The 26,398-nt window shown below is 42.8% G+C and overlaps 1 protein-coding gene across 4 annotated transcripts in view; it reads right to left on the reverse strand.

Moving 5' to 3' along the window:
- The window catches only part of dnmt3aa (DNA (cytosine-5-)-methyltransferase 3 alpha a), a 40,488-nt gene extending 14,466 nt beyond the window's left edge, over positions 1–26,022 (reverse strand). Inside the window, exons 1-7 of one of the 4 annotated variants that reach the window (XM_030110084.1) lie at positions 25,829–26,022; positions 19,498–19,558; positions 19,280–19,366; positions 12,794–12,901; positions 4,926–5,049; positions 4,583–4,620; positions 4,367–4,483 (exon numbers count right to left, since the gene is read on the reverse strand). In XM_030110084.1, the coding sequence (XP_029965944.1) occupies positions 4,367–4,483; positions 4,583–4,620; positions 4,926–5,049; positions 12,794–12,901; positions 19,280–19,366; positions 19,498–19,512 (489 nt within the window). In that variant the 5' untranslated portion in view covers positions 19,513–19,558; positions 25,829–26,022. Of the gene's footprint in view, positions 1–4,366; positions 4,484–4,582; positions 4,621–4,925; positions 5,050–6,958; positions 7,194–12,793; positions 12,902–19,279; positions 19,367–19,497; positions 19,559–25,828 lie in introns of those variants that run through there. The other 3 variants (XM_030110083.1, XM_030110086.1, XM_030110085.1) reach the window with 3 other exon arrangements.
- Between the last annotated feature and the right edge of the window lie 376 nt (positions 26,023–26,398).

The raw sequence follows: 26,398 nt of genomic DNA on the forward strand, positions 1-26,398 counted from the left end.
TCGGCACAACAAACCAAACGGGAGAGTTAGAGTGTTAGGGAACAATTTGCATACTTATCCAGCAGGAAGTGTGGCTAAAGCTTAAAAACCACTCATCCAACTCCCTTCTGAAACAAGCCCATAAATAAAAAATGACCTCCATTCATTTACGATCAGAGTTTTCGCTACCGCCAAGAAAAAAAAGGAAAACACACCAAAATCAGTTTACTTCCACCGGTCATGATAAAAGCAGGCTGGTGTGGCTTCCTGTTTGGAAGTGGAGAGCAGCTCAGACGTGTGTTTCTTTCACACAAACTCTGCAACACATGGAAATCAAAAAAAAAAAAAAAAAAAAAAAAGATGAAATCACTCACAGGCCGGACATGGCAGCTTTGTAGTGGCAGCCCCTCGTCCCTGGCTCTCTTCCTCTCTGTCATTTTCTGTCTGTCTGCCTCACACCTCCTCCTCTTCCTCCTACTCTTTCCTCTCTGCGAGGCTCCTCGGCTGCGCTCGCCCTCAAGCCTTCCTCATCCTCTCTGCCCATTGGCTGGTGGGGAAGTGTGTGATTTACTGCCTCCTTCACCAAGCAGATGTTTAGGTGAATGCACGCACACACACACACACACACACACACACACACACACACACACACACACACACACACACACACACACACACACACACACACACAAAGAAATCGAGGTTAGTGTTTACATGTGTGCATGCATGAGGTGTGTACACACACTGAGGTCAAAGGTTAGGTAAGCCTTAAGAGTTGTGAAGGCGGTGAGATGTGTTAGGGTCGGGACCTCAACACACACACACACACACACACACACACACACACACACAGCTGTGAAAAGCAGCAGACGACAGACCCACAATTCATTCATGTTCTCATACGTTTGTAAACCGGTAGTGAAGGGCAGCGACAAAGTTTTTGTAGCTGCTCCTCTTTATTATTTTTTTCTTTCTTTATTTTTTTTTATGTTTTCATCACAATGTACTCTCAAAAGTGAAAAGGAATAAACTTGACGCTGGGAAAGGGCAAATCCTCTTGACCCCCAAATCTCTGCCTGCTGTTGTTTGACTAGAGAGAGGAAAAAAAAGCTTCGGAGGCTTCTTTTGTTGCTTTGATGATAAACATAAATGTAAAGTTCCAGGTTCACCTTGACTCGCCTTGTGTCTGAATTGCGCTGCACAGATTGATTTGCCTCGCAGTGTAAGGCTCTTCAACAGGCCAGTGACCCACAGAGAGAGGCTGATTTATACGCTAATGCAAAAAATATGTGAGTCTCACCAGGCCTGGCTCTCAACAGCCCTGAAGGCGCTCTGTGAAACAGCGATTTCCGCATAATCACGTAGTTCCAGAAGAAAGGCTTCAGAGGCGAAGTGGGCGTGCTCCAGATCCTGAGTGGCATTTTACTTCTGAGCAAAGTCAGCGAGTCGTTTCCAGTATGACAGGATGAGAAAAACACGGGATTCACAGGAAATATGTAAAGAATTCTTACTGTCAGTTAAATAGCACAGATCAGGAGATAAGTGAGGACAGAAACTGACAATGTGTTTCTAACGTCTCCCTGTCTCCTTGAATCTCTCTGGTTCAGCGTCTCTCACCTCCTCAGATAAACATGTGGCTGTTCGGTTGATAAATGTTTAACTCTCTTCACCGGCTGTTTGTCCGTCCTTCGACCAGACTTAACAATGAGGTAAAACATAAACAATGAGTCCAGGCTACAAACCTTTGCGGAAGGTAGAAAAAAACCTGTAGATTTTGAAAAAAAAAAAAAACCAACAATCAGCGCTGGAATCAGGAATAAAATGAATACAGTTTTCTGACGTCGAATTCCATGGGAAGCAGTTTGAATTTGAGCTCGACACTTCATTTGGCTCTTTGTGTGTCATGTGTTTGCCATCACCGGCCAGATCTGGTCAGAGAAAGCTCCGGAGATCGTGCGTCTGGCTTGAAAGTGAAATGAACGGTTTAAGGTCAAAGCAAGGTCACGGCTGAAAGTGAGACGCATGTGGCTTGTTAAAGCTAATCAGCGCTACAACAACAAAAAGCACTTGAACCAGTGTGAAGAAACACACTGATGGATACAGTGCTGCACACACACACACACACACACACACACACACACACACACACACACACACACACACACACACACAAAACACACACGTAGAGTCAATCTTTTTCTTGGCTCTGGACTCCTCAGTGAAGGAGGCATTGCCATTTTTTTAAATCCCTATATGGAGACGACGGCAGAGTTACAGGTTTCCTTCAGAGATGAGAAATTGTGCGACGGGGTGTTAACAGCTGGCTGCAGTTCAGTCGACCAACCACACACACACACACACACACACACAAACACGCGCGCGCACAAACGCACACAAACCTGGAACCATTTAACCTCTGCTGTCCTCACAGATTTGACTTTTTTCTCCACACACACACAGATTTTCTTCATTCATACATGTAGAATTTTCCTTCCCTTCTCTCTGTGCCAGCTCAGCTTTTCGTTCCTCCTTCTCCGTCCTGCTCTCCTCCTCTATATTTCATCTCACTGTGAGGTGAGAGTGCTTTGAGGGCGTCACTGAGGCATCATGGGGTTCGGAGTCTGATCAACTCAACTTCAATTAAACGGCGCCGATTACAGCACAGAAATCTAATGACTCTCGCTTTTCACCATGCGGTGACAGATTTGTTTATTTCATAATATCAACTTTTTCAAGGATTTCGGCTGATCTCATTTCTGAAGTGAGATCAAGTGACTTTAAGGAGGAAACTGCAGCCGCACATGTTCCCGCCTGGTCTCAGACAGTCTATCAGCCCTCGCTCTCACACTATTCTCTGTCTTTCTCTCACTTCATTCATGACCACACAAGCGCACACACACACATCCTGTCAGCTTCAGTTGTAGTTCATCCTCACACGAGTACTTCACTGCAGAGAAAGTGGTTACGGCGCAGTACCGCAGCGTTCCCTCAGAAGGTAAATCACTTTTGCTGTCCCCCACATTTTTCACTCCGCATGTATGCGAGAAAAATTCTTCCACTATGTTTTTAAAAACTTGATGTTGAAAGCTGCAGAGACCAGATCATTTGGCCTGTCAAGGGAAAAAAAGAGGAAACGCAAACATGCTGATAAAGAATTTGTTTTAAAAAAAATCACTTATTAAGGCAACGGAATTTTTCGGAGTCTTCATGATGTGCATAAAGTCACATCACTGTCATACAGACATGAGCTGTCGGCACAGTGTGATTCACTCTACGACTGATTTTCTTAATAATTTCTGATAACATTGCATCACTCAGTGGGATGAAGATGCTCTATTCATATTCTGAGGTCTGCATGTTTCAAGTTCTCACAAAAAGTAGATTTATGACAGTTCTAGCTATGATTTAGCTGAGAAACAAGAAAAAAAAATCTAAAATGAACAGAATCATTCAAAAAATACCAATTTCATGAGGGAGCAAAACACAAAAGCGACCAAAAGACAACATCAGAATCAAAACCTCAATATTCCATCTTCCATTGATCCATCACAGACAGTTGAACCTGGGGATCAGGGCTGTGAGGCTACTCTGGACAAAAAAGTCTCTTTCATATGAAAGCTGAAATGATAAACACCACGAGAGCGCTGTGGTGCAACAATGCCTGTCAGAATCGAGCAGGGATGAAATCTCTTTGACAAGCAGTGCGTGAGAGGCCTTCACAGCTGCAGAGCGCACTTTTCACTTTCAATGACTTCACTTCGCTTTACAGAGGAGGGGGGAGTTCTGATCGCCGCAGAAAAAGACCCCAAAACGTGAAAGAATAGAGTTCACCGTCAACAAAACAACATGTGGCGAAGTCCGCTGCCCTTCAATGTAAACAAATAAACAATCATCTTAAGGAAAATAAATGAATGTAATGTAACTTCTACAGAATTCAAATATCATTTGAAGTCAGAATTATGCTAAACGTGAAGCCCAGATACGAAAATGATGCATTCTTTATCCACAGAACAAAAAAAAAAAAAAAAAAATCTCCTGGAACTCCGCTCTCATTTTATTTAGGTAGAATTAACATTTAACAAGAACAGTTGTTATCTGATGCGAAACACGGCGATGATTCATAGTAAAACTCACAGCCATACAGTTTCTGCAGAGACGGTCGCATCGTTTGCTCGAGGGAATTTCCCCTTCACCGAAATACTCATCACCAAACAGCAAACCGCAGCTTCGGTCGGCCAACTGGTCGCTTTAAAAACCGAAAGCGTTCGTGTGTCAAACCAGCTCCAGTTGACAATCTTCTCAGCTGATCATTTATTAAACTCTTTTCTTAGGATGTTCGGCAGCGTGTTTGTTTTCTCAGTGGTTCTCTGACCGGTCTGACTCCCACCTCCATCTTCCAGCGGCTGAGCCATTCTTCCCTCTGTCTCCGGCTGATGTAGTAGGGATCTCCGGCCTGGAAAGTTACTCTGGGGACCGGCCTCCTCCGCAGCCTCCCCGTCTCGCCCTGCGCGCACACACACCGAAACGCTTTCATGCAGTCGTTTTGAGCGCTGAGCTTGATTACTTTGGACGTGAGAAGCAGAGAGAAGTGTCGGTTCCTCACCTCTCGGGGAGAGTCGCAGTTCCTCTCGTCTGGTTCGTCTGCAGGAAAACAAACATGGCAGGAAATGGCTCATTTGTAAAGATTTAACAGGAGGCTTAATGAGAACTTAAAGTCATGGTTTTCATCACTTTGCCCAGGCATCTCTCTTTTATGTCAAGATGTCCTTTAACCCTGCAATCTGGAAGTTATTTGGTTGTTAAAATAACTGAGCTCCGACCATCATTACTGCTAATAAAATGAAATAATAAATAAGACTTGAATCAGCGAAACAGATCGCAGGCTACCGTTAAATCCAAGAGTCATATTTGTCAGAATGATATGACTGCGTTATAACTCTATGTACCCTTATTCCTCTCGGCCTGCTCTAGTTTCCGGCGCCCGCGCTTCTTGCGAGGGGACGGCGAAGGCTCCGGCTCCTCGGGCGGAGTTGGGGGGGCATTTGCGCAGGGGTCAGAGGTCGCCATCTCCTGAGAAACAGACAGAACGCAGTCAGAGAAAACTGACGCTCGGCTCAACCTCGTCTAGACTCTTCAAAGGCTGTGCGATATAATCATGCACACACACACACACACACGCACACAGAGGTACAGGCTTTATACACATGTACAACACATGTATGCATGTAATCAAAAAAAGCTACTGCAGTCTGCGCTTGTTAGTGTAATGGAGAGCAGGTATGGCCGGCCGTGTGTCTGCACTGGATCAATGTAATAAACGCTCCCAACCGCCATTAACACACACACACAGACATGCGCACACACCTGACGTGAGGGCACCGATGTCACGTTGATGTTATTAACAGTTAATGATTTATGAGCACATGTTAGGGGGAACACATGTTAGATGGGGATAACTGCTTATGACAGGTTAGCAGAAGATTTAAAATGAGCTCAGAGCCACTGGAAAGGCAACAAATTACAATTATAATGTGAATTTTACCAATGACAATAACAGTTTCTTCAATGGTGTGCTCAAATAATCTCCTGTAACTAATTCAGCATTTTATCTTCAAGCTAACCGGCATTAATGACGCCAAACTCTCTGTGGCTCTAAAAGGCCGGCGGGGTTGTCATGCCTGTATGTGTCTGCTGTTAACAGATTTTATGGATATAGTAAAGAGTGGAGAGTAGGGGCGAATGTCAAACTCAAAGGCTATGGTAACGCAAGTTTGCCCTAACAGGCTAACAAAGGCTGTAATGAGCCACTGAGGAGACCTGTAAAAAGGCAGGGAACAGAAAAAGTGCCGAAACAGGCCCCAGGACAGGCTAGACTGCATCAGCATACATTTTCATGCATATATTTAAATGATGGGACATTCTGACACAGAGGAGTGTTTGGATTGGATTTAAAGCTCTGTATGATTTTCCAAGTCTTCCTCCCACAACTTAAGAGACTGCATTTTAAATTGTTTAGTGTTTTTAAATTCTTAGTTCTTCAGAACATTTTGAGATTCAGACTGTTACAGTCACATCTGAGGAGGCAAAAACATAAAGTATCCACAGGACTGACCCATTTGGTGGGTTGTTTTGTTGATTTGTGATGTGAAAAGGTCAGAATGATCGACTCTCAGGTTTGAGGAAGAATTGGGAGCAAAACAATATATTTTTGGGGCATAACTGTACAAGTGAATGAAGGCCTTCATGTTTAGAAATGGAGATTTGATCATGAAATAATGGTTTGTTTAAACAAACAGGGATTCCAGTAATACCTGCTGGTCAGCTCTAATTAAAGTCAAACAAAGACTCTGGTTTAGTCATACAGTAATCATCAGGACATGAACAGATTGTGTCAAAATGAAGTAACCTGACTTATTGAAAGCAGCAAGGCGACACTGTGGTTAGTGCTCTCGCCTCACGGAGAGAAGATCCGGGTTCAGATGAGGTTAGTTGGTGACCCTAAACTCTCCCTCGGTGAGAATGTGAGCGAGCGTGTGTTGTCTGTTTCTGTGATGAGCGGGTCTAACCTCGCCATCGTTAGCTGGGATCAGCGCCACGCGACCCTGACCAGGATAAAGTAGTGTAGAAGATGGATGGATGAAAGGATGTTGTGTTATATCATTTCCCAAAAGTGTACAACAGGTTCATCATGAATTACCGATTGAGTCAAGAGGTTCAAATCATTGCAAAACTCGCTATGTACTATTTTTAAATTACACATTGTTTACATTAAAACTTAACTAAGCTCACTGAAAATTTTACACTTGTGAAAAATACAGTCATCGAATGAATAAACAACGTCCGGGGGTCACATTTTCTCTACCGGCGCACGTGGCTTTAGCGTTCGATAGTTTAAAAAAACCCACAAATGAAAGTAAAGCTGCATTAAGCAATCTGACACTACATCGGCTAACTCTTAGGCAAACAACTGACTACTTACACATTCAGCAGAAACAGAGGAATCTGGACTTGCAGTCATCTTTTTGGTCACATGTCGAACGTAAATTCATTTCAGCCCTGGTTTGGTCCACAGACTCCTGAGAAAAATACCTCTGGGCTGCTATGAGCTCGACGTTCTTCGACTCTCCGTCATTTACCGCTCAACAGGAAGTGTACAGCCGGCTTGAGTGAGCTGACTGTACACTTCCTTTTGTCAGAGCAAGTGCGCGAGTTGAGTTTCATTTGAGACGACGAACCAAAAAAAAAACTCCACTTTGAATGTGGCAGCAGACGGCGTGGAAACGCTTCTGACCGAGGGTATTGCTTAATGCAGCTTTGAGTTTGTACACAGAGGATTTAATGCAAAGATGGAGACAGATAAGCACAAACATTCACCGCAAATGGCCGCCAGTCACCTCTACCAGTCCTCATAATTCATAAGGAAACAGAGAGTACCTTTATGAATATGATCAATAGCAATAATAAGTATAATGTATATATAAGGAACCTTATCATATTATATTTCACTTTTTTGTGGTGTTCAGCAGTTAAAGCACATTTCATGAGTTGACTGGAGCCGCGGCGGCAAAGGAAGAGACAGGATTGCTCTTCTCGTTGCTGTATCTATTAAAACAGCATAAAACACTCATGCACTAGTCATCATGAAATTACCTCAAATCAAACAGCTGAACCTCAGTTACAACATACAGGAAGTCTTTACTTGTCCCTCTGCAGACACAAGCGCTTCTGCCACTTTATGCCACTCCGCAGATCAAGACGAGCTAACCTTGAGTAAAGTGCTTCCTTTTCTTTGTTGTCTTCAACCTTTTTTTTTTTTTTCAAACGAGTTCCTGATTCTACTGTAACCTTGAAGACAAACAAGACATCATGGAAAACACACGGTCTCAGCTCACAGGCTCCGACCTGAACCGCGTGGACATTATGAAGCTGAAGGAGGCTTTCAGCTGGATGAAACTTTGATGTGGACTGAAAGAGAAGGTGAGCTGAGGGAAGGATGTAGCAAACAATAAAACAATAGCGCACCAAAAATAACGTAGGGTACAACGAATAAATGTCCGTTGAGCCTGGATTCATACGCATACAACTGCAGAAGTGGTTTAGAAACAGGCTAAAACATGTTGGAGCAGTGAACTACTGAACACCTTTTCATCGTTAGATTTTTCCTGTTTTCTCACGGAGTCCCAGTTAACTCTTGTAATAACAAGGCGATCTGTGAAAACAGCGATGACTTGTGCTCTCCGATCACAGCAGGAAAAACTCAAACCTGGAATCAAATGGAGATAGTGGCTTGAAAAAAGAAGCGAACCTGTTGAACTTGTCCACGTTTTGTCACCACTAAAGTAAACCTGTTCATAGTCTGCGAACGGCTTGAGACCGTGGTGGAGGTTCAGGCAGGAGGCTAAACATACAGCCAGAGCTACGACAGAGTGGGTTCAGATCAAAAAATATTCAGGTGTTTTTAACATGACCAAGTCAAAATCCAGACCCCAATCCAGTGGAAAATCTCTGGCGTGAGCTGAAAGTCTCTGCTGACGGACGCTCTCCATCCAATCTGACTGAGCTCAAGCGAGGAAGAAACATCAGCCTGTAAAGATGTTCCAAACTGGTGAAGATTTATCCGAAAGACCTGCAGCTCTGATTACGGCTAAAGGTTTTATTCGTCAATTAATTTGAAAACGGTGCATTATTGCAAATTTGTCTCCAGTTGTTATTTACATCTATGACTGTGATGTGACAAAATGTGGAAAAGGTCAAAGGGTAAGAATGCTTTTGCAAGCCACTGGATAACGACTGTATCAGTTTGTTGGCTTCTATGAAAGTCAAGGAAATGCAACACACATTCTGGTTTGCTTTACACATCAAAATGTCTTCATTTTTTTTTTAAACATAACATGAAGTATTGTGATCTGTAAAAACAAACTCGGGAAAAAGTGAAAAAAATGAAGCATGTAGCTTATGAAAACCAAGCAAAAAACACTGAAATTATGAACAAAGATGCTTTTTTTAAAATGTTAACAGTTTGAGGGGTTGATATCAGCTATCATTTCATTTAATATGGACTGCCTTTACACTGAGTGCTGGCTGCAGCCGTCCTCTCCGCATAATACTGTACTTTCCACCGCACTATAAGTCACTCCTGAGAGACATCCGTCAAAAAGTGCATCGTGGAGAGGAAAAAAACTTACATAAGTTGCATATATTTTATTTTTTCCATGTCCAGATATAAGTGCTCTGTCAATAACCGTCTGCCAGCAGCTCCTGTTCGAGAACCATCTGTGAATCTGTTCCTTCGGCTCTGGCCATACACAGTGTTTTCAACCACAATCAGCCTCCTTTATATTTTTTCACTACCGTTACAGAGTCTTTGCTTTATTTTGAATCCTTCATAGTTTCCCCCAACAGTACAAACTCTTATTCTGCTGCCTTTTATTTTATTTTTTTTATTTCTAGTAAAAGTTATGCTCAATTACCTTGTGACGCCAATCGAACAGAGAAATAATGGACTGTTTGTTTTTCAGTTTGACTGCAGCGTTTTGTCGTCATAGAGTGACATCGAGTGGCCTCAGATTGCAAGTACCAGCCTGTTTCGGTATATAAGTCACTTCTTAACAGTCACGTGGAGACTTTCATAGCTCATCTGATATTATCAATCAATATTTGTCCTGAATCAAAACGAAATGTTACAAAATCCACATCCCTTCAAACATAACAGGCCTTCTTTCCGCTGGAAGCAGGGCTGAGAAAGGAGGGTCCTCTTATATTGAAGATACTGGTGTTATGCCAAGTTTTGCATAACAACAGCCTGGGGGCCTCAGAAATAAGAGGAACAAGCAGGATATCTGTGTGAGGAAAAAGCCGCGGACACTGGAGACTGTGTGTAAAACTGTATGTAAAGAGAAAACATCTGAGTCGTTTGGGAAAGTCACACTGATGAGTGAGTGTGTGTGTGTGTGTGTGTGTGTGTGTGTGTGTGTGTGTGTGTGTGTGTGTGTGTGTGTGTGTGTGTGTGTGTGTGTGTGTCCAAGCATGTCCACATGTATCTCACAACGTGAGCACCAGCTGTTTAATCCCTTGTGTTTTCATTACATTTATTTTAGAAAATAAAACGTCTGTTTTAATAAAAACAAGATTTGATCTATTTTTAAAATATGAGGCTTGTAGAAAATAAAAACGAGGGGTATAGTTGAGCTCATAATTATAGTAATTTCATATTTGAACCACTTTGTACAAGTCCAAATATGAAATTTAAACCATACTGAGGTATGCTCTCAACAACAAGCTAATTTCCTCGCAGTTTCAGAGAAAGTTGCTTTACACACACCACCGTACGTCCTGACACTTTCTGAGAAACACTGTAACCACAATTTTTTCCGCAATGTCTCTGAGACCTCTTGTGGTCTGAGTACGCACCGGAAACATCAAATGAAAGCCCACCTTGGTGCTGAAAGCAAACCCAAGGCTCTGCTAATCATGTCATGTTTCGGTTCGGTTTCAGCCCTGGCAGCTTTCAGTAATTACAGTTCAGCCTGGCCTGGCATTATCCTGCACACACACTCATTATTCATATCGGCTGACAACACAAGTGGTTGTGCCTGTGAGCGGGTTTTAATGGAAAAGCGTTGCGTGAATGTTGGAGAAGGCACCAAACTGTACTTCAGACTACTTCTAGTGTAACGTACATACATGCATAATCACTCCGCAGCTGCTCCGCACATGCCTGCAGGCGAGACACTGGCTAACACCTATCCTGACTGAAAATGTGTGTGAGTGTGTGTGTGTGTGTGAGAGAGAGAGAAGAAAAGTCTTACACATTTATTTGCTGTACATGACCACATATTTTTGTGTTGCTGCCATCAAATTGAGGATGATGACATATCATTTCATAAGATAGTAAAATGTTTCAACATCTGATGTGTCGCCGATGATCTGAATCAGACCGAATCGACTGCAGTAAAAACGACTTTACTGATCCCAGGAGGAATTCTTTGCAACATTTCTCCACAGAGTATTGGTGATTTACATCAAACAGGATACAAATATTTAGCATGTAAATTACAGAATGGAATATAAGGCCACTGGGTGGTGCAGTGGTTAGCGCTCTTGCCTGACAGTGAGACGGTTTGGGGCCTTTCTGTGTGGAGTTTGCATGTTCTCCCTTTGATGTGTTTTTTTTTCCCCCCCTAGGCACTGGCACGGGACTAAGCGATATATAGAACATGAATGGATGACTGGAGAACAGACTGTTAAATAAATATTATTATAAATATTGATTCATGTTAAAGGTAATCTCCTGTGAGGCCCTGTGGTGCATTTCAGTGAGTCTGTTGCTAAAGGTGCTGCGGCTACAGACCAGGACATCATGTCAGCTGGTGGGCAGGCAGCTGCAGAGTTATAGAGGATATGGAGGATCAGGACCTTTTGAAAGCATCTCAAACAAGGTCTAAATTTAGACCCTGGGTCCAGCTGTTGAAATGTGAGTTCCTGTGATGGTTCTTAGCACTCGGGGAAGGTTCCTTTAGTCTAAAGGCCGTTTATTAAACTGCAACTGCTAAAAAACAGCATTACTGCTCTGATGGCTCCTGCAAATATGATCACCGACATCAGACCTGCTGTCCTGTATGTACTGCACGCATGCACACACACACTCAAACACACGAGCAAACTAAATCTCATATCTCCATGACGGAGCGTGAGGTTGCGTGAGCCGTAGCGCCTTGCTGACTCTGCCGCAGCATTCTTTCAGCACAAAGACACACACGTCCAAACACACACACACACGCATACAGATCAAACAGTCCACAAAGAAAGGTGATAAGCTGACAAGTGGTGAAAGGATTATGAAGGAGAGAAACCAAAGACATGAAATCAGCGACACTGGAGACAGTAACAACACAGCTCAGCGGCAGCGCTCATGAAGTATGACGGCTCCATTAAGCGCTCGCGGGAAAGTTGCCAGTTTAAACCCCAAGCTGGACTTACACAAGGGATGTCGGCAGCACTGTAACCTTGGGCCAAAGTGACCAACAAAGTCACAACACTGCAGCGAAACAGGGGATAATGCCTGACCTCAGTTCACATTTACTCCCAATTCATCCGCTTTCAGAGAACTGAGGTTGAATCGGATCATTCATGCATGTTCTAATTCCTCTAGCCGCCGTCTTGCAGGGTTTATAAAAGATACTCTTGTCCATTAAAACGTTCACAACCACATGAAAGAACACCAAAGCGAAGCAGAAGCATTTGTTGTGCTTCTTTTTTTGAGGCGATCGTAAACGTCTCTGCTAATGAGGAATTAGGAGACGCACAGAGTCTGAGCCAGTTAACTTCTGCTACGTCTATGAGTGTTTTAAGGACCTGAAGTGAGTTAATAATGAGCAGTTATCTTTTCAGTGGATTTTGATAATATGTCTTGAGATACAAAACAGAACTTTGACCATCCATCTCATTCTGATTTTTGGTGCTATGTGTAAAATGTGGAGGTTAGAGCCACGCTGAGTGAAAACATATCGACTGCAACAAGCACAAATCAGTGGAATCTGATCTCGAATAAAGAAGAAACGGCTCAATTTAACACTTCAAAACTGAAAGAAGCAACCCAAAATAAGAAGATGAAATAACTATAAAGATGACTGCTTTACTGTTAATCTAAATGTGCTCTTCAATTGATGCATCCAGAGAGATTTTTTGTAAAAGTGAAGGAAAGTGCTTCTGGGCACAAATATTTAAGCATTTTCAACATATCAGCCTGTGACTTTGTAGTAGTTTTGCAGCACCCGGTGCCAGTGCAGAGACTCTGTGTGATTACAGTACTCACAGGGAGCAGCTGTTTGCGTTTCCTGCCAGGACGACCCACTCTGCGCTTGCTGCGGGGGCTCGCTGGCGTCCCCTCCTCTGGACTGTCCTGGTCTGCTCCATCTTCACTCTGGGCAATTACACAGAGCCCACATCAAACAGCGAGCCGTGGCCATATGAAGTTATAATTGATGTCAGCAGGGAGACCGCTTTGAAACGATTCTCAAGGCGCCACACTATAGAAACACCCCAGGGTACGCACAGAAATACGGGATAAAACTAATAAGGGGTAACACATGGGAAATAGCAGTAGTAATAACCAGACCAGAAAGCCAGATTTCACAGATTTTATGGAGTTTCCACTCGAGGAAAGAAAAAAAACACAAGAACATGCCACTGAAAAAACACCAACATTTCAAAATTCTATCAATTTCAGATTTACTAAAGCAACTCTGGTGCTAAAAGTGAATAAAATACAAATGTGAAAACAATAAGTGACATTCAACAGGTACAACTGATCTGAACAAATCTAAATAGAGACAAAAATCAATACTGAAGAAAGATTAGAAAAAAAAAAAAGTCATGATGTCTTCATTATTAATTTGAGCTCCCTCATGAACCTGCGGAAAACTACTAAACACAAAGTTCTCCTGCTCTGGCTTTCATTAGTCTCTGACACTGGAATAGAGGAATAATCCCAGCAGCTGGTTGAGATTTGTCCGCTCAGCTCACAGCAGAGTAGAAGTGCTGTTGTGCTTCAGCGGAGTTGTAGCTGAGCTGTGGTGTAATTTTACAGGGATATTCAGAACAAAAATAGCTTTGCTGCACCTGTGTGCCGACGAGACAGTGAGTGGAGGGGATGTTAAAATAGACCAAGCTGCTTGGCGAGATGCTTGAAGAGGAATAAGATTTCTGAGCACAGTTCAGCCGGAGCTGTGTGTGTGTGGAGTTTGCATGTTCTCTCTATCGCAGAGAGCAACGCGACAGGTTAGGTTAGTAAGTTGCTGATTGTAACCACAAGGTACCTTAGCAAGGTCCCAGAACAACTTATCTGATGCTAAAACCACGATGCTTAATATTTCATGAAGAACATTAGCTAATGTTGAATTTATTGATCTTACTTAAGTTGTTGAGCCAATAAACAGCAACATTTCCTACTTCAGAGCACAGTAATTTTTTAAACCCCACTCAGGGTCCAGTCAAAGTTCAGTCGGGTCTATTTTTACACTAGTTCTGTGTTAAAGTCGGACTTGTTGAAGGGCTTTGGTCTGGTGAAAATTTTTACTTCCCCCAAGGGGCCATATGAAACTAAAATAGGCAGCACCTGTTGCACCTTTAATTAAACACTTACAACCTTAATGTGGGGGTTATCGTGTCAGAGATTATGTCTGTGACTTGAAAAGTAATTTAGTTCCGCTGGGAGGCTCAAATTTGCAGCAGCAGAGACTTTCATCACAGTCTATTCATATTTGAGGACTCTTTTTACTCATCACTGCCCCGGGCGAAAAAAATTAATAATAGTTGTGGATATCAGAGAGTAAAATGAAACTCTTGTACTGCCGAAGTGGAACAGACAGAGAGACACAGATCTGATGCTAATTAGACGCTCGTCTGTCTGGCTCAAAGCCTGCCGAAGATGATAGAGGTGAGTGATTTGTGCAGATCTACAAAAAAAATGGGCCTTGCATCATGAAAGTATTCACCTCTTACCTGGCCTGCCGAGGCCCCAGATTCAGGTCCGTATTCTCCATGCGGTGTATTTGTTGATTTTATGAGTTGTGCTTGAATTTTTTAAAATTAATTTAGGGCTCACGGTTGGTGGGATGATATTTATATATGTGACAATAAACTGACAATTTATGAAACTACACAAACTCATCGTACATGCAAAATCCAAATTGTCATTACAAAATCTGTGAGAAAGCAGATTAAAATGATTTTTCCCCCTGAAAACACAGCTGTCCTGTCCTTCTGATGTGAAACAAGTACCATTGTGCATCAAGCTTCTTATTAACTCTAAGGGCATCAATTTTAGCTTCAGCCCACAACGCTCATTCTCAGAAACCTCACAGTGAGACAGCCACTAAATAATCCACAGCCACCATGGGTAATAAATCCATCAATAAACATGAAGCCAATTAATCATGTTTTATTGGAAAAGCACCTTTCATATTGGTTAGTGCAATTAAAAATGTTCTCCAGGTGATAATATGACATATTGAATTCCAGACAAGACTAATTAAATATAGGAAAAGAATGAGATATATTAAAAAAAAAAATAAAACAACAGGGAAATGTATTAAGCTGGTGCAAGAATTCAATACTGGAGCATCTTCTGATAGCTCAATAAAATGTTCCTCCAAAAAGAGCGAGGAGTCGAGGGCCTCAGCAGAAACCTCTGGTGTGTCCTTGTTTCCGTTTCCATTTCTCATGTTTGCAGCCAGAAAACATTTGTCGCACAGTTGATTTTACACTCGCTGCTGTCAGGTTTGTGTTTGTGGAAATGTCCTCGTCTCTTCCCCTCCGCTGGACCCCGCGCTAAGCGACAGCGGAGTGGTTGCTAAGGTGCAGAAACTGCTTAGCAACTGTCTCCGATGGGGCCGCCGTGCTGACTAAACGTCCTGATGTCACTTCCCTGACGATCGGCATGGCAACCAGCTGGAGTGGGTAAAGGCACTGGGCCGTCTAATGCGGATGTGTGTGATGATATCCTGATGTGTGTGATGCACAACTCATGGGAACAGCGTTTGTACAAAGAAACTTTTCATTGTATCCTAAAGCACAGCCAGGAAAAAAAAAAAAAAAAAAAAAAAAAAGGAAGTCGAATTCACAAATACAGATTGAACCATCTGAGCTAAAAGACACAATCAGATTCCCTCTGAAAAATGTGACAGCACACACACAAACACACACACGTTAGTCAATCTGTCCATATATCTTTAGTCTATTTCTGTCTCCCGGCAGGTTATTTTAGGCCACTGCAGTTGCTAAGCAACCAGACTGCAAACCAGGCAGGCAGAGGAGGATCCCATCAGCGGCAGACAGCTTGTCCTCTTTCTTTCTTCCCCTTCCCTACAGTCTCCCCTCTCCCTCCCTTCTTCCTTTCCTGCTCCTGATTATTCTTAACCGCCCTTTCTCTGTATCTCACTTTGAAACAAGTCTTCACGTTGTCAGTGGCAGACAAAGCTGTCAAGACGGAAACTGTGGTGCTACATTTATTTATACTATACAATATATTTCTATCATGAGTTCTAAGTAATAATTAAATGTGCAACTGACACAGTTTGTTACACAGAATCAATTAGTTATCAGTGTGTTTTTAACTCATTAAGTTGGACTTTTGATCATTTTTAGAAGGTAAGTGTTCTCATGGTTACTGTTTCACTAAGGTCCTGTTTATTGCAGGAGCATCTCGTAAATCCTGAACTAACTCAGTCCTCCAGAAAGCGACACAAGAGACGTCTCTCTGTGGGCATGACTGTGATTACCGGTGTGAACATGAGCTTTTCTATGAACTAACTATACTTTTATCATTTATCTAGATTGTTTTGTTGCTTCTTGCTGTTGTTAACTTTTAGCAAGACGCAATGAAATAATTGTAACTCACACCCCTACTTACAATGAAGGAACTAGCCACTATAATTAGGCAATTAACTTTATTATAATACTCAAGACAAGAGATTATAAACTGTGATTGCGTAGTAGGTTTTTCCACAAAATCGATTTGGTAATATTGTTCTGGTGCCTGTGTGGGGATGGTGTTTTTAGAGTTGAAGGCTGTATTACACATGATTATCCACACAGACAGAAAAGTTATTAATGTGCATTTGCTGTATTAATGGGCGCTTTTGAGCTGAATCTCAAATGTTGAAAAGAGGTTGGCGGAGCTACATCGTGTGTTGGCTCCTCACCCAAATAAAACCTGAGCGTTCCACACAACATATACTTTCAAAGGGAGTTTATCTGGAGCTGTCATCGCTGTTTGTGCACTTCATTAGTACTCGTGGGGACAGATCGGGCCTCTAATGTACACTGAGACACTACCTAACAGTAAAGTCTTTTTCAGGCGCGCTGTGACCTTAAGGCTTCAGAGATGAGACTGGATAAAACACTGTCCTTGTGTTCCAGATGTTACCCTGAAGGTACATCTTTTCGCAGCCTTAGCACTGGCTTTAATGCTTGTAACACACACTTATTGTAAATGCGACAAGCAAAGCTCCAACAAAAGAATAACTGTGAGAGCTGCGACTGGTCAAGTACTGAAAAAGAGCAGTTCTTCAAATGGTTTTCAATCTGCAAAAACCTAGAATACATTTTTCAGCCGACTGTAAATCTTTAAATCTTTACTTAAAGGTCTTGACTGAAAAAGGTGTGGTGAATGGAGCATTTTCAATAACATTGTTCTAAAGCTCTGGTTAAATTTCCACTTTGAGTCCATCTTGGTTTGATGTCATGTGAAGTGACGTCTTTCTTAAAAAAAGAAAAGAATTTGCAAGACAGTCCAAATGGTGTTAACAAGTGGATTCATTCACCTCGGCTCTGCTGTGAAGTACATTTTTCACAGAGACGTTAAGCTTCATAAATATACAGCACGTTGCTGATATAAATGTGTCAGTATTTCCTTTTTGACTATCCTATAAACAATTTTTGCACAATATTGCTGAAATGTCCTGTCAAGACAAACAATCTGTACTTTTTCAAACAAATGTGGAAAACAGTTTTGATTTGCTAATCTTACGGAACATCGTTTATCAGTGACTCATACCAACTGAGCTAAAACAAACACTTTTCTGTCTTTGAAGGGCAGCTCTTCTCATGTGGCGTACAGTAAAGAAATGCACTGGCTAAAAGAAACACATGTATACTTTTACCGCCCGTCTATTTCTCTGCCTCGTCCGCCTTTCTTGCCTTCAATCTCTGCAGCTTCCTTCAGATTCTCCTCTGGGCTCGCCTTGAATCTCTTTCGGAGTAAAATCTCAGGAAGTTAAAAAGAACAACTCCATAAGGGAAACTTTGTTTTGGCTCAGTGCCAGCGTGTGAATGCGGAGGAGAGTGAGTGAGTGAGTGAGTGAGACGAGTCTTTATATAGAAGTACTATAGAGCGAACTTCAAGCGTCTCACAGATTTACGAGGGCTGCCCTGTGCTCTGGGAGAGGACGCCAATGAAAGGATCCATTTTTCACCTGTCTGAATGAGCTTTAATATATTTGCGCACTTGTTCATTTATCTGGAAATGAGATAAGATTAAAAAAAAAAAGAAAAAGAAACATACTTTAATACTAAAACCTGGACTCGTCTGACGTGCATCTGGCTGAGTAAACCTGTGGAATGCAGAAAAGCCTGCGCTGATGTAAATAGATAACTGTAAGCTTAATGATTACACAGCAGAGTTCCTCGGCAGTTTCTTACTGGGTGAGCTTTCAACCGCGAGCAAAGAAGGGAGAGGAGCAGTGATAATGACGGCTGGAGTGAGAATGGTACGACTATAATAGCATCTGTGGCTGCAAAAACAGCAGCTATTAGTAAATGTATAACAATAGAAATGGTAATTTTAGGAGTTGTAGCAGCAGCAATAAAGGCTGAAAAGTCAAGCAGCGTATTAAACAAACTGTGAATCTATTTGAGTTTCAAGTTGAACAGTTTGACTTTTAATGTAGGGCAATTATAAAAATTAACATAAAGATTTAACATTTTAGACTAACTGCAGTTGGTTTTGCTTCCTCTCTGTAATAATCCCACTTAGTCCCACATCTTTGTTGAAGCCTGTGAGTCCCTCACCGATATTGTACTCCTCAAATAAAATGAAAAAAACTCTTACGGATCCCCGGGAACATTTGCCGTATTAATGGGCCCTTGGCAGCTGAACCTTTAAGACCACAAAAGAATCAAGTGTTGAAAAGAGGTTGGCGGAGCTACATCGTGTGTCGGCTCCTCACCCAAATAAAACCTGAGCGTTCCACACAATATATACTTTCAAAGGGAGTTTATCTGGAGCTGTCATCGCTGTTTGTGCACTTCATTAGTACTCGTGGGGACAGATCGGGCCTCTAATGTACACTGAGACACAACCTAACAGCAACGGCTTTTTCAGGCGCGCTGTGACCTTAAGGCTTTAGAGATGAGGCTGGATAAAACACTGTCCTTGTGTTCGAGATGTTACCCTGAAGGTACATCTTTTCACAGCCTTAGCACTGGCTTTAATGCTTGTAACACACACTTATTGTAAATGCGGCGAGCAAAGCGCCAACAAAAGAATAACTGTGAGAGCTGCAGCTGGTCAAGTACTGAAAAAGAGCAGTGCTGATCAAATGGTTGTCAAGCTTCACAAATCTGACTGCCAGACTCCAACATGCATGATTTAAACACAAACAGATATTGAGATGACAAGTCCAATAATGTGCTTTTTCAGGGAACTGAACCGCGGTTAAGTTAAGATTGTGAAATTGGATGCTTTTTCAAGTTTTTTCTTTCCGTCAGAAATCAGTAAGGATTAAAGCCTCCATCTTACCAGATCGTTGGAGGTGTCGTTGTCTGGCGTCTGGGCCGGGTCCGTGGCGGCGGGACTGTTGGACGGCATGGCAGAAAAGGCTCGACTATACCAGAGGTTTTTTTTAATGTCCCCCTGCTCCCCAAAACGCAACCCAAAAAGAAAAAAGAAAAAAAAAAGAAAAAAAAAAAAAGAAAAAATGAAGAAAATCAAAACATGGGTGAAGCACTCAGGAGCTCCAGGTGCAGCTTCATTCGGTCCGTCGTCCGGTCAGCTTGACGATCACTCAGTCCTCCCGCTCTCTGGAAAGAAAACACACAGACATACACTGTGTCATAAAGACACAAACAGCGACGGGACATTTATCACACCTGAGGAAGATATCCGTCTGGGTACGTGGCTGACAGCGTGAGATCGTCTTGTTTTCCCCAGTCAGTCCTTCTCCTGCTCACCTTTCACACACACACACACACACACACACACACACACACACACTCAGCTCTGAGGTCAAGGCTTTACAACAGGTGTGTGTGTCTCTGTGAGTTGTACATGATGGATCTGTGTGGCAAAATACAATACGCTAACACACACACACGCAGGTGTCCTCAAAGGAATCTGCTGGAATCAGGGTAGCCTTCAGAGTGGCTGTCAGCTCAAGATTAATGTGTCCGGATAAGACTGTCCCACATTATTAGCCTTTGCAAAAATCAGATTTTTATTCTCATGTATGACCCAGATTTGCATTGTGAGCAATCGCATCAGCACACAAGACACAAAAGTCCCCCGTTAAGCTGGTGTTTTTCTTGGGTTTGCAGCTCTTCATCTGTTATTAAATAAGTAAAGAAAAATTGTTATATAAAAACTTCAGACTATCGCCACAATTCTTCAATCTCTCAATCTCAAATATTTGGCGTTCTAGCACTGTGCAACAGGAGATACCGTAAAACCTTTAGAAAACACTTTTAATATATAAATAAATCAACATTTGACCTCGTCTGTGTTCTGGCTCTATAAGAACAGCATGCTCCAGTTGTATCTCAATTAATTTTAATACTAATTCGAACAAACATTGTAATTCAAGTGACACTGTATCTTGCATTGTGTGAGATGGTTTAGACAGGAAAAAACGAAATGAGGTATTACAGGTACAATAATGCTCAATCATACACGGAATTTTATTTTATATTACTATCATAATAACTTTACTACCTGAAAATGTAAGTTTGCGTTTTATGATTGCTGGCTTTATAGCGCTACAATTCCCCAAACACACCGCTGTTTGTTTTGCGGTGCTTCAACAAAAACGATCATTTGATAAGCTAATATAATATAATATTTAGCTCTTTAAGCCATAAAGATTTACGCCGTTTTCTATAAACTGTGCCTCCTTGCTGAGGCGGTGCGGTCGGGCGGCAGACAGCTGTGAGGGAGGTGTTGGGTGGCGAGCCGGTGAGTGTGTGACCTTGTGAGTACTTGAAGCTCATATTGGCTCTTGTTTCATCATCCTCTCATCTCTTCGAGTTCATTACATTTTTTTTTTTTTCTTTGCACTGGACATTCATTATTGATAAAACTACAGAGCGGGGCACAGAGGGAGGAGGGCGAACGGCCAGATTCATCACCCGAGAGCCCGTTTTGAGAGTAAAGTCCCGATTTTCATGAAGCATTTGGTTTATAATCAGCTCTGACATGCTTTGTTTCTTTTTCGCCAGCTGTGCCAGTGAAGGCGTTTAAGGGCTTTAAAAGGGTATTACTGACAGATATTAACAAAGACACTTCAGTGAAGAAAGGCACCATGACATGCACTTTAAAAAAAAATGACCAAGCTGCATGTCATTTTAGTTTGACAGTCAAAGTGCATGTAGGGAAAAAAAAAAAGTGATTTAAACTGAGAAAGCAAAGGAAGTACAACACCTCGATATTCTGATTCCAATCAAATCATATCCCACAGTGTGGAATGAGACCGTTCAGATTGTATTTCACCCTGCCTTAACCTGAAGACAACCTTTGCCCCATTTCACACCGGAGCTGTCTGTGGCTGCTGTCGAACACCGGCGGGATCTCGTCGAGTCTGAATTCTCCTCGCGGAATCTGACAAGCTGCAGAATATGGCGCAACACCTGGCTGCTCGTCTGTCACTGAGCTGTCTCAACACCGACATTCACTACACGGTTAATTTTTACGACAACTGATCTCAGTGCATCAACACAACACGCTGGCTTTATTTTATTTTATTTAAGTTTTTGGTCTGTTTAGTGACGACAGTTATCTGGGGATGCATCAAACACAAGTATTTCAGCTATGCAGGGCCGGATTAAGCTCGTTAGAGGCCTTAGGGCAGAATTTCGCAGTTTAACTCCTTTGAAAACGGCTCCCCTCCGTTCTGATTGCTTTTTGTAGTTGGCCTGTTCCGCTGAAGTGACCCGGTAGGTGCTGAGTTCGCTCCAGGCAAAAAGCAGGAGTGTCAGTAAAACAACTGAAAAGCAAAAGATCCCTGCTATTACACCCAATTCTTTGGCCGTTGCATCAACTCATCTTCAGTCAGATTCAGTTTCAGAATATTGACAATGTAAGCAAAACAATAAATATATCAGAGCTGCTTTGTCAAAAGATTTCACATCAGGCAGCAGAGAATTTAGCCACTGCAAATACAAAAAAGTAATTGAAAAGCCCCCGGGCTACTGGTCACACACCAATCTCCCGGGTGTGTTCAGACTGGTCAGGTTTGTTTTGATTAAAACGAACCCCGGGGTGATTGCTCCCGCGGTAAATTTTTAGACATCTGAACCATCCGAACCAAAACGCTGATGTGCACCACACAAGCCAGCCGAGGAAAACGTACAGTTCAAGTGAAGCGTGAACGCAGCACAGAACAAAGATGTCTACAAGGACCAAGTACAGGAATGACAGGCGTCAAGAAAAAAAAACACACACACATACACAAACACACAAACACACAGACACTTGCAGCAGAGGAATTTTAGCTGCAGTTTTGACTCCTTTTTGTCAATGTTTAAGAAAAATAATCATGAGCTTGCAGCTGGTAAGAATAAAAACATCTACACACATGCCTGCAAGTAATAAAAGACCCAAAATATAATAAAAATAAACATTAACAATTGTCTGATCTCAGGATGATCAATATTAACCTGAGACAAATGTGACTGAAACATCAAAGTGTGGTTCATACCATAAAACTCCACAGTAAGCTTGAAAGCAACTTCACAGATTAAATTACAGTTTAAATGAGGGACGTCAAACACATTTTAGCTCAGGGGCCACATACAGCTTAATTTCATCCTCAGTGCCATTATATGCTTTAAATTTAAACTTGAAGGTTTTGTTTCTGTTGTGGTGCAGAGTATACGTGACGAAAATGTCATTATTTTCATCTATATGTCGATCGGAGCTGCCCGGGCCAGTTTTGGCCCACAGACCTTGTGTTTGACACCCCTGGTTTAAACGGTCATTAACATCTTCATCTGGGTTCTTCAACTGTGAGCTAATTCGTGATTTTGAGCAGATCATCATCTCACTGATGAAGAAATGACACAATGCCAGATGGGAAATCAAGTCTGTTCTACACATCCGGCACTGGACATAACCTCTCGAGTTTCTGTCGGTTCATGAGATTCATTTGTATTGAAATCCCCGTCCGAGCACTGGAGGACTTTCACATGTAACGTCTTCACGAGCCAAAGTACGGTCAAGCTTCAGCCGTGATTTGCACTGGAGCCCAGCGTGAGTCTGGGTGAGCTATAGAGTACAGTATGTGACTCTGGCCTTACATCACCTACTGTAAAGACAGCAGGCACCGAGCCAGAGTGAGCAGTGGAAAGACCACAGCTGGAAACTTTGCAGAAATGGGAGTGCAGCATCTATCCCAGCGCACCACTCCAGGGGGCTCCCTGCATGAGCTCCAGGCTGCAGGCCAACTACAACTTTAGAGTATCTAGGTCTCTCTCTCTCTCTCTCTTTCTCTCTCTCTCTTACACAGACACTCACGCCCCATCATCCTATAGCAAGTCATTGTACACATGCTTAAATTGTTCCAGTGCACATGCCAGCAGTGGTTTAAATTAGACCATATTTAAAGGCCCAAGCACAAGCCTCTGCTGGAGGGAGGAGAGGAGGAAGGCTGCAGAGGAAAACCTTCTGTGATGTGTAAAGGAAGTGAGAGTTAGGCACTCACACGACAGGGAAGTCATCACAATAAAAGCAGGGACAGCTCCTCAAGAGAAAGTTTGTTTTCGTTTAAATTAACCTTATTTTTAAACAATAAATTCTATCCTTCTGATTAACAAAGAAAGCTGTATGGTAACAAGGATACTCGCAATTGATTTACTATAGGAAAAAAAAACAATACTGGTCTTTATAGACGCCCAAAACACAATCAAGTCCTACAATGAAGAAACACTGTGTCTATATTGCAAAGTCGGCTCCTCAATGCAACTTATTCAAAATCTGGAATATGCTTAAATATCTGAGCATCGCCAGGATCAAGAAAAGACGGGGGTCATCTGAGGTCATGACTTCAAATAATCCTCATCAACACAAAGTGTTCCCTTTAAATTTTGACCTGAAACCAAAAATAAATTTGTCATAACCAAAACTCAGAGCCATATTAATAATGAACTATAATGACTGAATAGCCCAATAAAAGTCCCCAGTGGTAAATAACACGTTTGGCTTATTCAGTAAGTATAAGACAATCACTGACTGTGTTTTTGAATCCAGATAAGTAATATAGGTGAAGTGTCCTTAATCCTCTGTGACAGTATTTGAACATAAGCATTATGTATGAAACATATGCAGATGTCACTGAAAATTAAGAGAAACTTTATAGCTCTAAATATTAAACATGTGAAAAAAATCTCTTCTAATGAATGAACTCAGTAAAATTCTAGTTCAAATATCAGATCCCTTTATTTATTATTTTAATATAGTAATTTAAATGCCATACTACACTATTGCACATTTTTCAATCATAAAACAGTGTGGGAAACTAATCTGTTACATCCATTTTAAATTATTAGGGTTACTCTGTGCACAATAACATCCCAAACCTTGAGAAGATGAGAACAAATGTTCCTACATGTATGGCAGCTAAGACAGACCTATAGCCTTAACCTTCACTCTATCCCATCACCACTGACAGGTGATGCCAAACAACTGCCAGAACGGAGAGAAACACAGCTTTGCCATGACAGCGGCCCCCGGGACTTCATCAGTATGACCATCCAGTCACACACAAGGGAAACCAGCACATCACAGCTCCGTAACATGAGCTGGACTGTCAAAAACACAATGATGAACAACTGACGGATGTTGACAATTGAAGATACGTCAAAATAAAAAAAAAAAGCAGAAGGATTCACATTTTGTAGAAAATTCTACAGTGATTAAATCCTACAAACTGCACCCCCTCCCCAAAAGAAAAAGTCTATTAAAATGGGTTAAATTGAAACTATCAGCCTGCAGTAGATCGATGTAAGAGGTGTGAAGAGGAGTATGCAGGTGAAGTTTGGATTGCAGTTTTTTCAGTGTTCTTGGTAAAACAGTTTCAGCAGGTGTTTTCACTGAATGCATTCACACATTTTAATATCCAGGGTGATGGAGTGTATGTATCCAATTTTTAATCAGAATGTGGTTTATGAGTAAGACTTGGGAAACTAAAGCTTTAAAAAAAAAAAAAAAACAGGACACTGACATGTATGACGCATAATCTGGATAATCCCAAAATGTTTTCAGAATTATTTTGCAATGTGAAGTCCATCGATAACTTTCCTCCAGTTTCAGGAGATATAAAAAAACATCAATATGCGGATACGTTCAAGAAGGGACGGCTGACTTTTATTCCTAAAGGCTGCTCTGTCTCGTGTCGCTGACGTTCACGGCGTCTTGACGTCGTTCGGCCGTATGAGAATCAATACCGGGAGCGACCTGACGCGGCCTTTACCGGACGGCCTTCTGCACGCGGCGTGCGGCCGCGGCGTTGATGTGCGCGCGGCTTGCAGCCGGTGACAGACACGTGTCCGGGTGCGTGGCGCTGATAAGCTTTACTGGGTCAGGTAGAAAACACAAGCGGGGGCGCGTTTTTAGACCGAGTGCACTCGTTAACCCCGGCCGGCGCGCGCGCCCGCCCGCCCGCGCGCGCTCCCTCGCAGTGCTGGCGACGGTTCCGCGCGCTGATGTGTCTGACTGTCTGCATCTGGTCGGCGAGGAAGGAGGACAGCGCGCGCCGGTGTAACGTTACCTGCCGGTGTCATGGGGGGTGTTTGGGGTGGAGGGGGCGTTCGGGTGGTGGTGGTAGTGGGGACGGGGACGTTTAACGTTACACACACGGCTGTCCGGCTGCCGTGATTTTCCTCGCGCCGCACGGAAGAAGAAGAAGAAGAAGTCCCCCAAGTTCAGCCGCTCCGTGAACGCACCGCTCCGTCCTCACGCGCAAAAAACGGTTCAGCTGCGCAGCGCGCGAGTGCGCGCGCGCTCGAGCGGTGACTTCAGGAGATGACTGTGGCCAACTTAACGGCAGCCCGCAACGAGCCAAAATGTAATGTTTATATTTACCGTGTCGTCCGTCCCCTTTAGGCACCCGGACCCTGACGGCCGTCGCGCTCTCTCTCTCTCTCTCTCTCTCTCTCTCTCTCTCTCTCCTCTCTCACTCCCTCACTCTCCCTCACTCTCTCACCCTCTCTCACCCTCCTCGCGCTCTACCGGGTCTTCTCTCACTCTCTCTCCGCTGCTGGCTCGCGCTACCCCGCCTGCTCCTGTCTGCTTCTCTCCTTCTCCGGCCTGCTCTCTCTCTCTCTCTCCCTCTCTCTCTCTCCCTCACGAGCCGCAGAAGCTGCAGCAGCGAAGTTTCCGCGCGGTCCTAAAATCCTCACGCACGCGGACACACGCAGTACAGGTGTGAGGTGTGAGAGTAGGCGGAGGAAGGCGCGAACAAAACATTCCGCATGTGGCAATGCGGCTGCCGCCCCTCTGAACCCCTCGTTCAAATATCCACCCCGCTGCTATCGTCTCCTAACAGAAACACTATTAAAAGTGTAAATTTAACCAACATTTTACACATTGTAGAGTTTTAACCTTTCATGGGGGTCACTCGTTTAATCTTCTGGCAGTGTCTAAGATATGGAA

Source organism: Salarias fasciatus, chromosome 15 (genome assembly GCF_902148845.1).
Source record: "Salarias fasciatus chromosome 15, fSalaFa1.1, whole genome shotgun sequence".
Taxonomy (NCBI): domain Eukaryota; kingdom Metazoa; phylum Chordata; class Actinopteri; order Blenniiformes; family Blenniidae; genus Salarias; species Salarias fasciatus.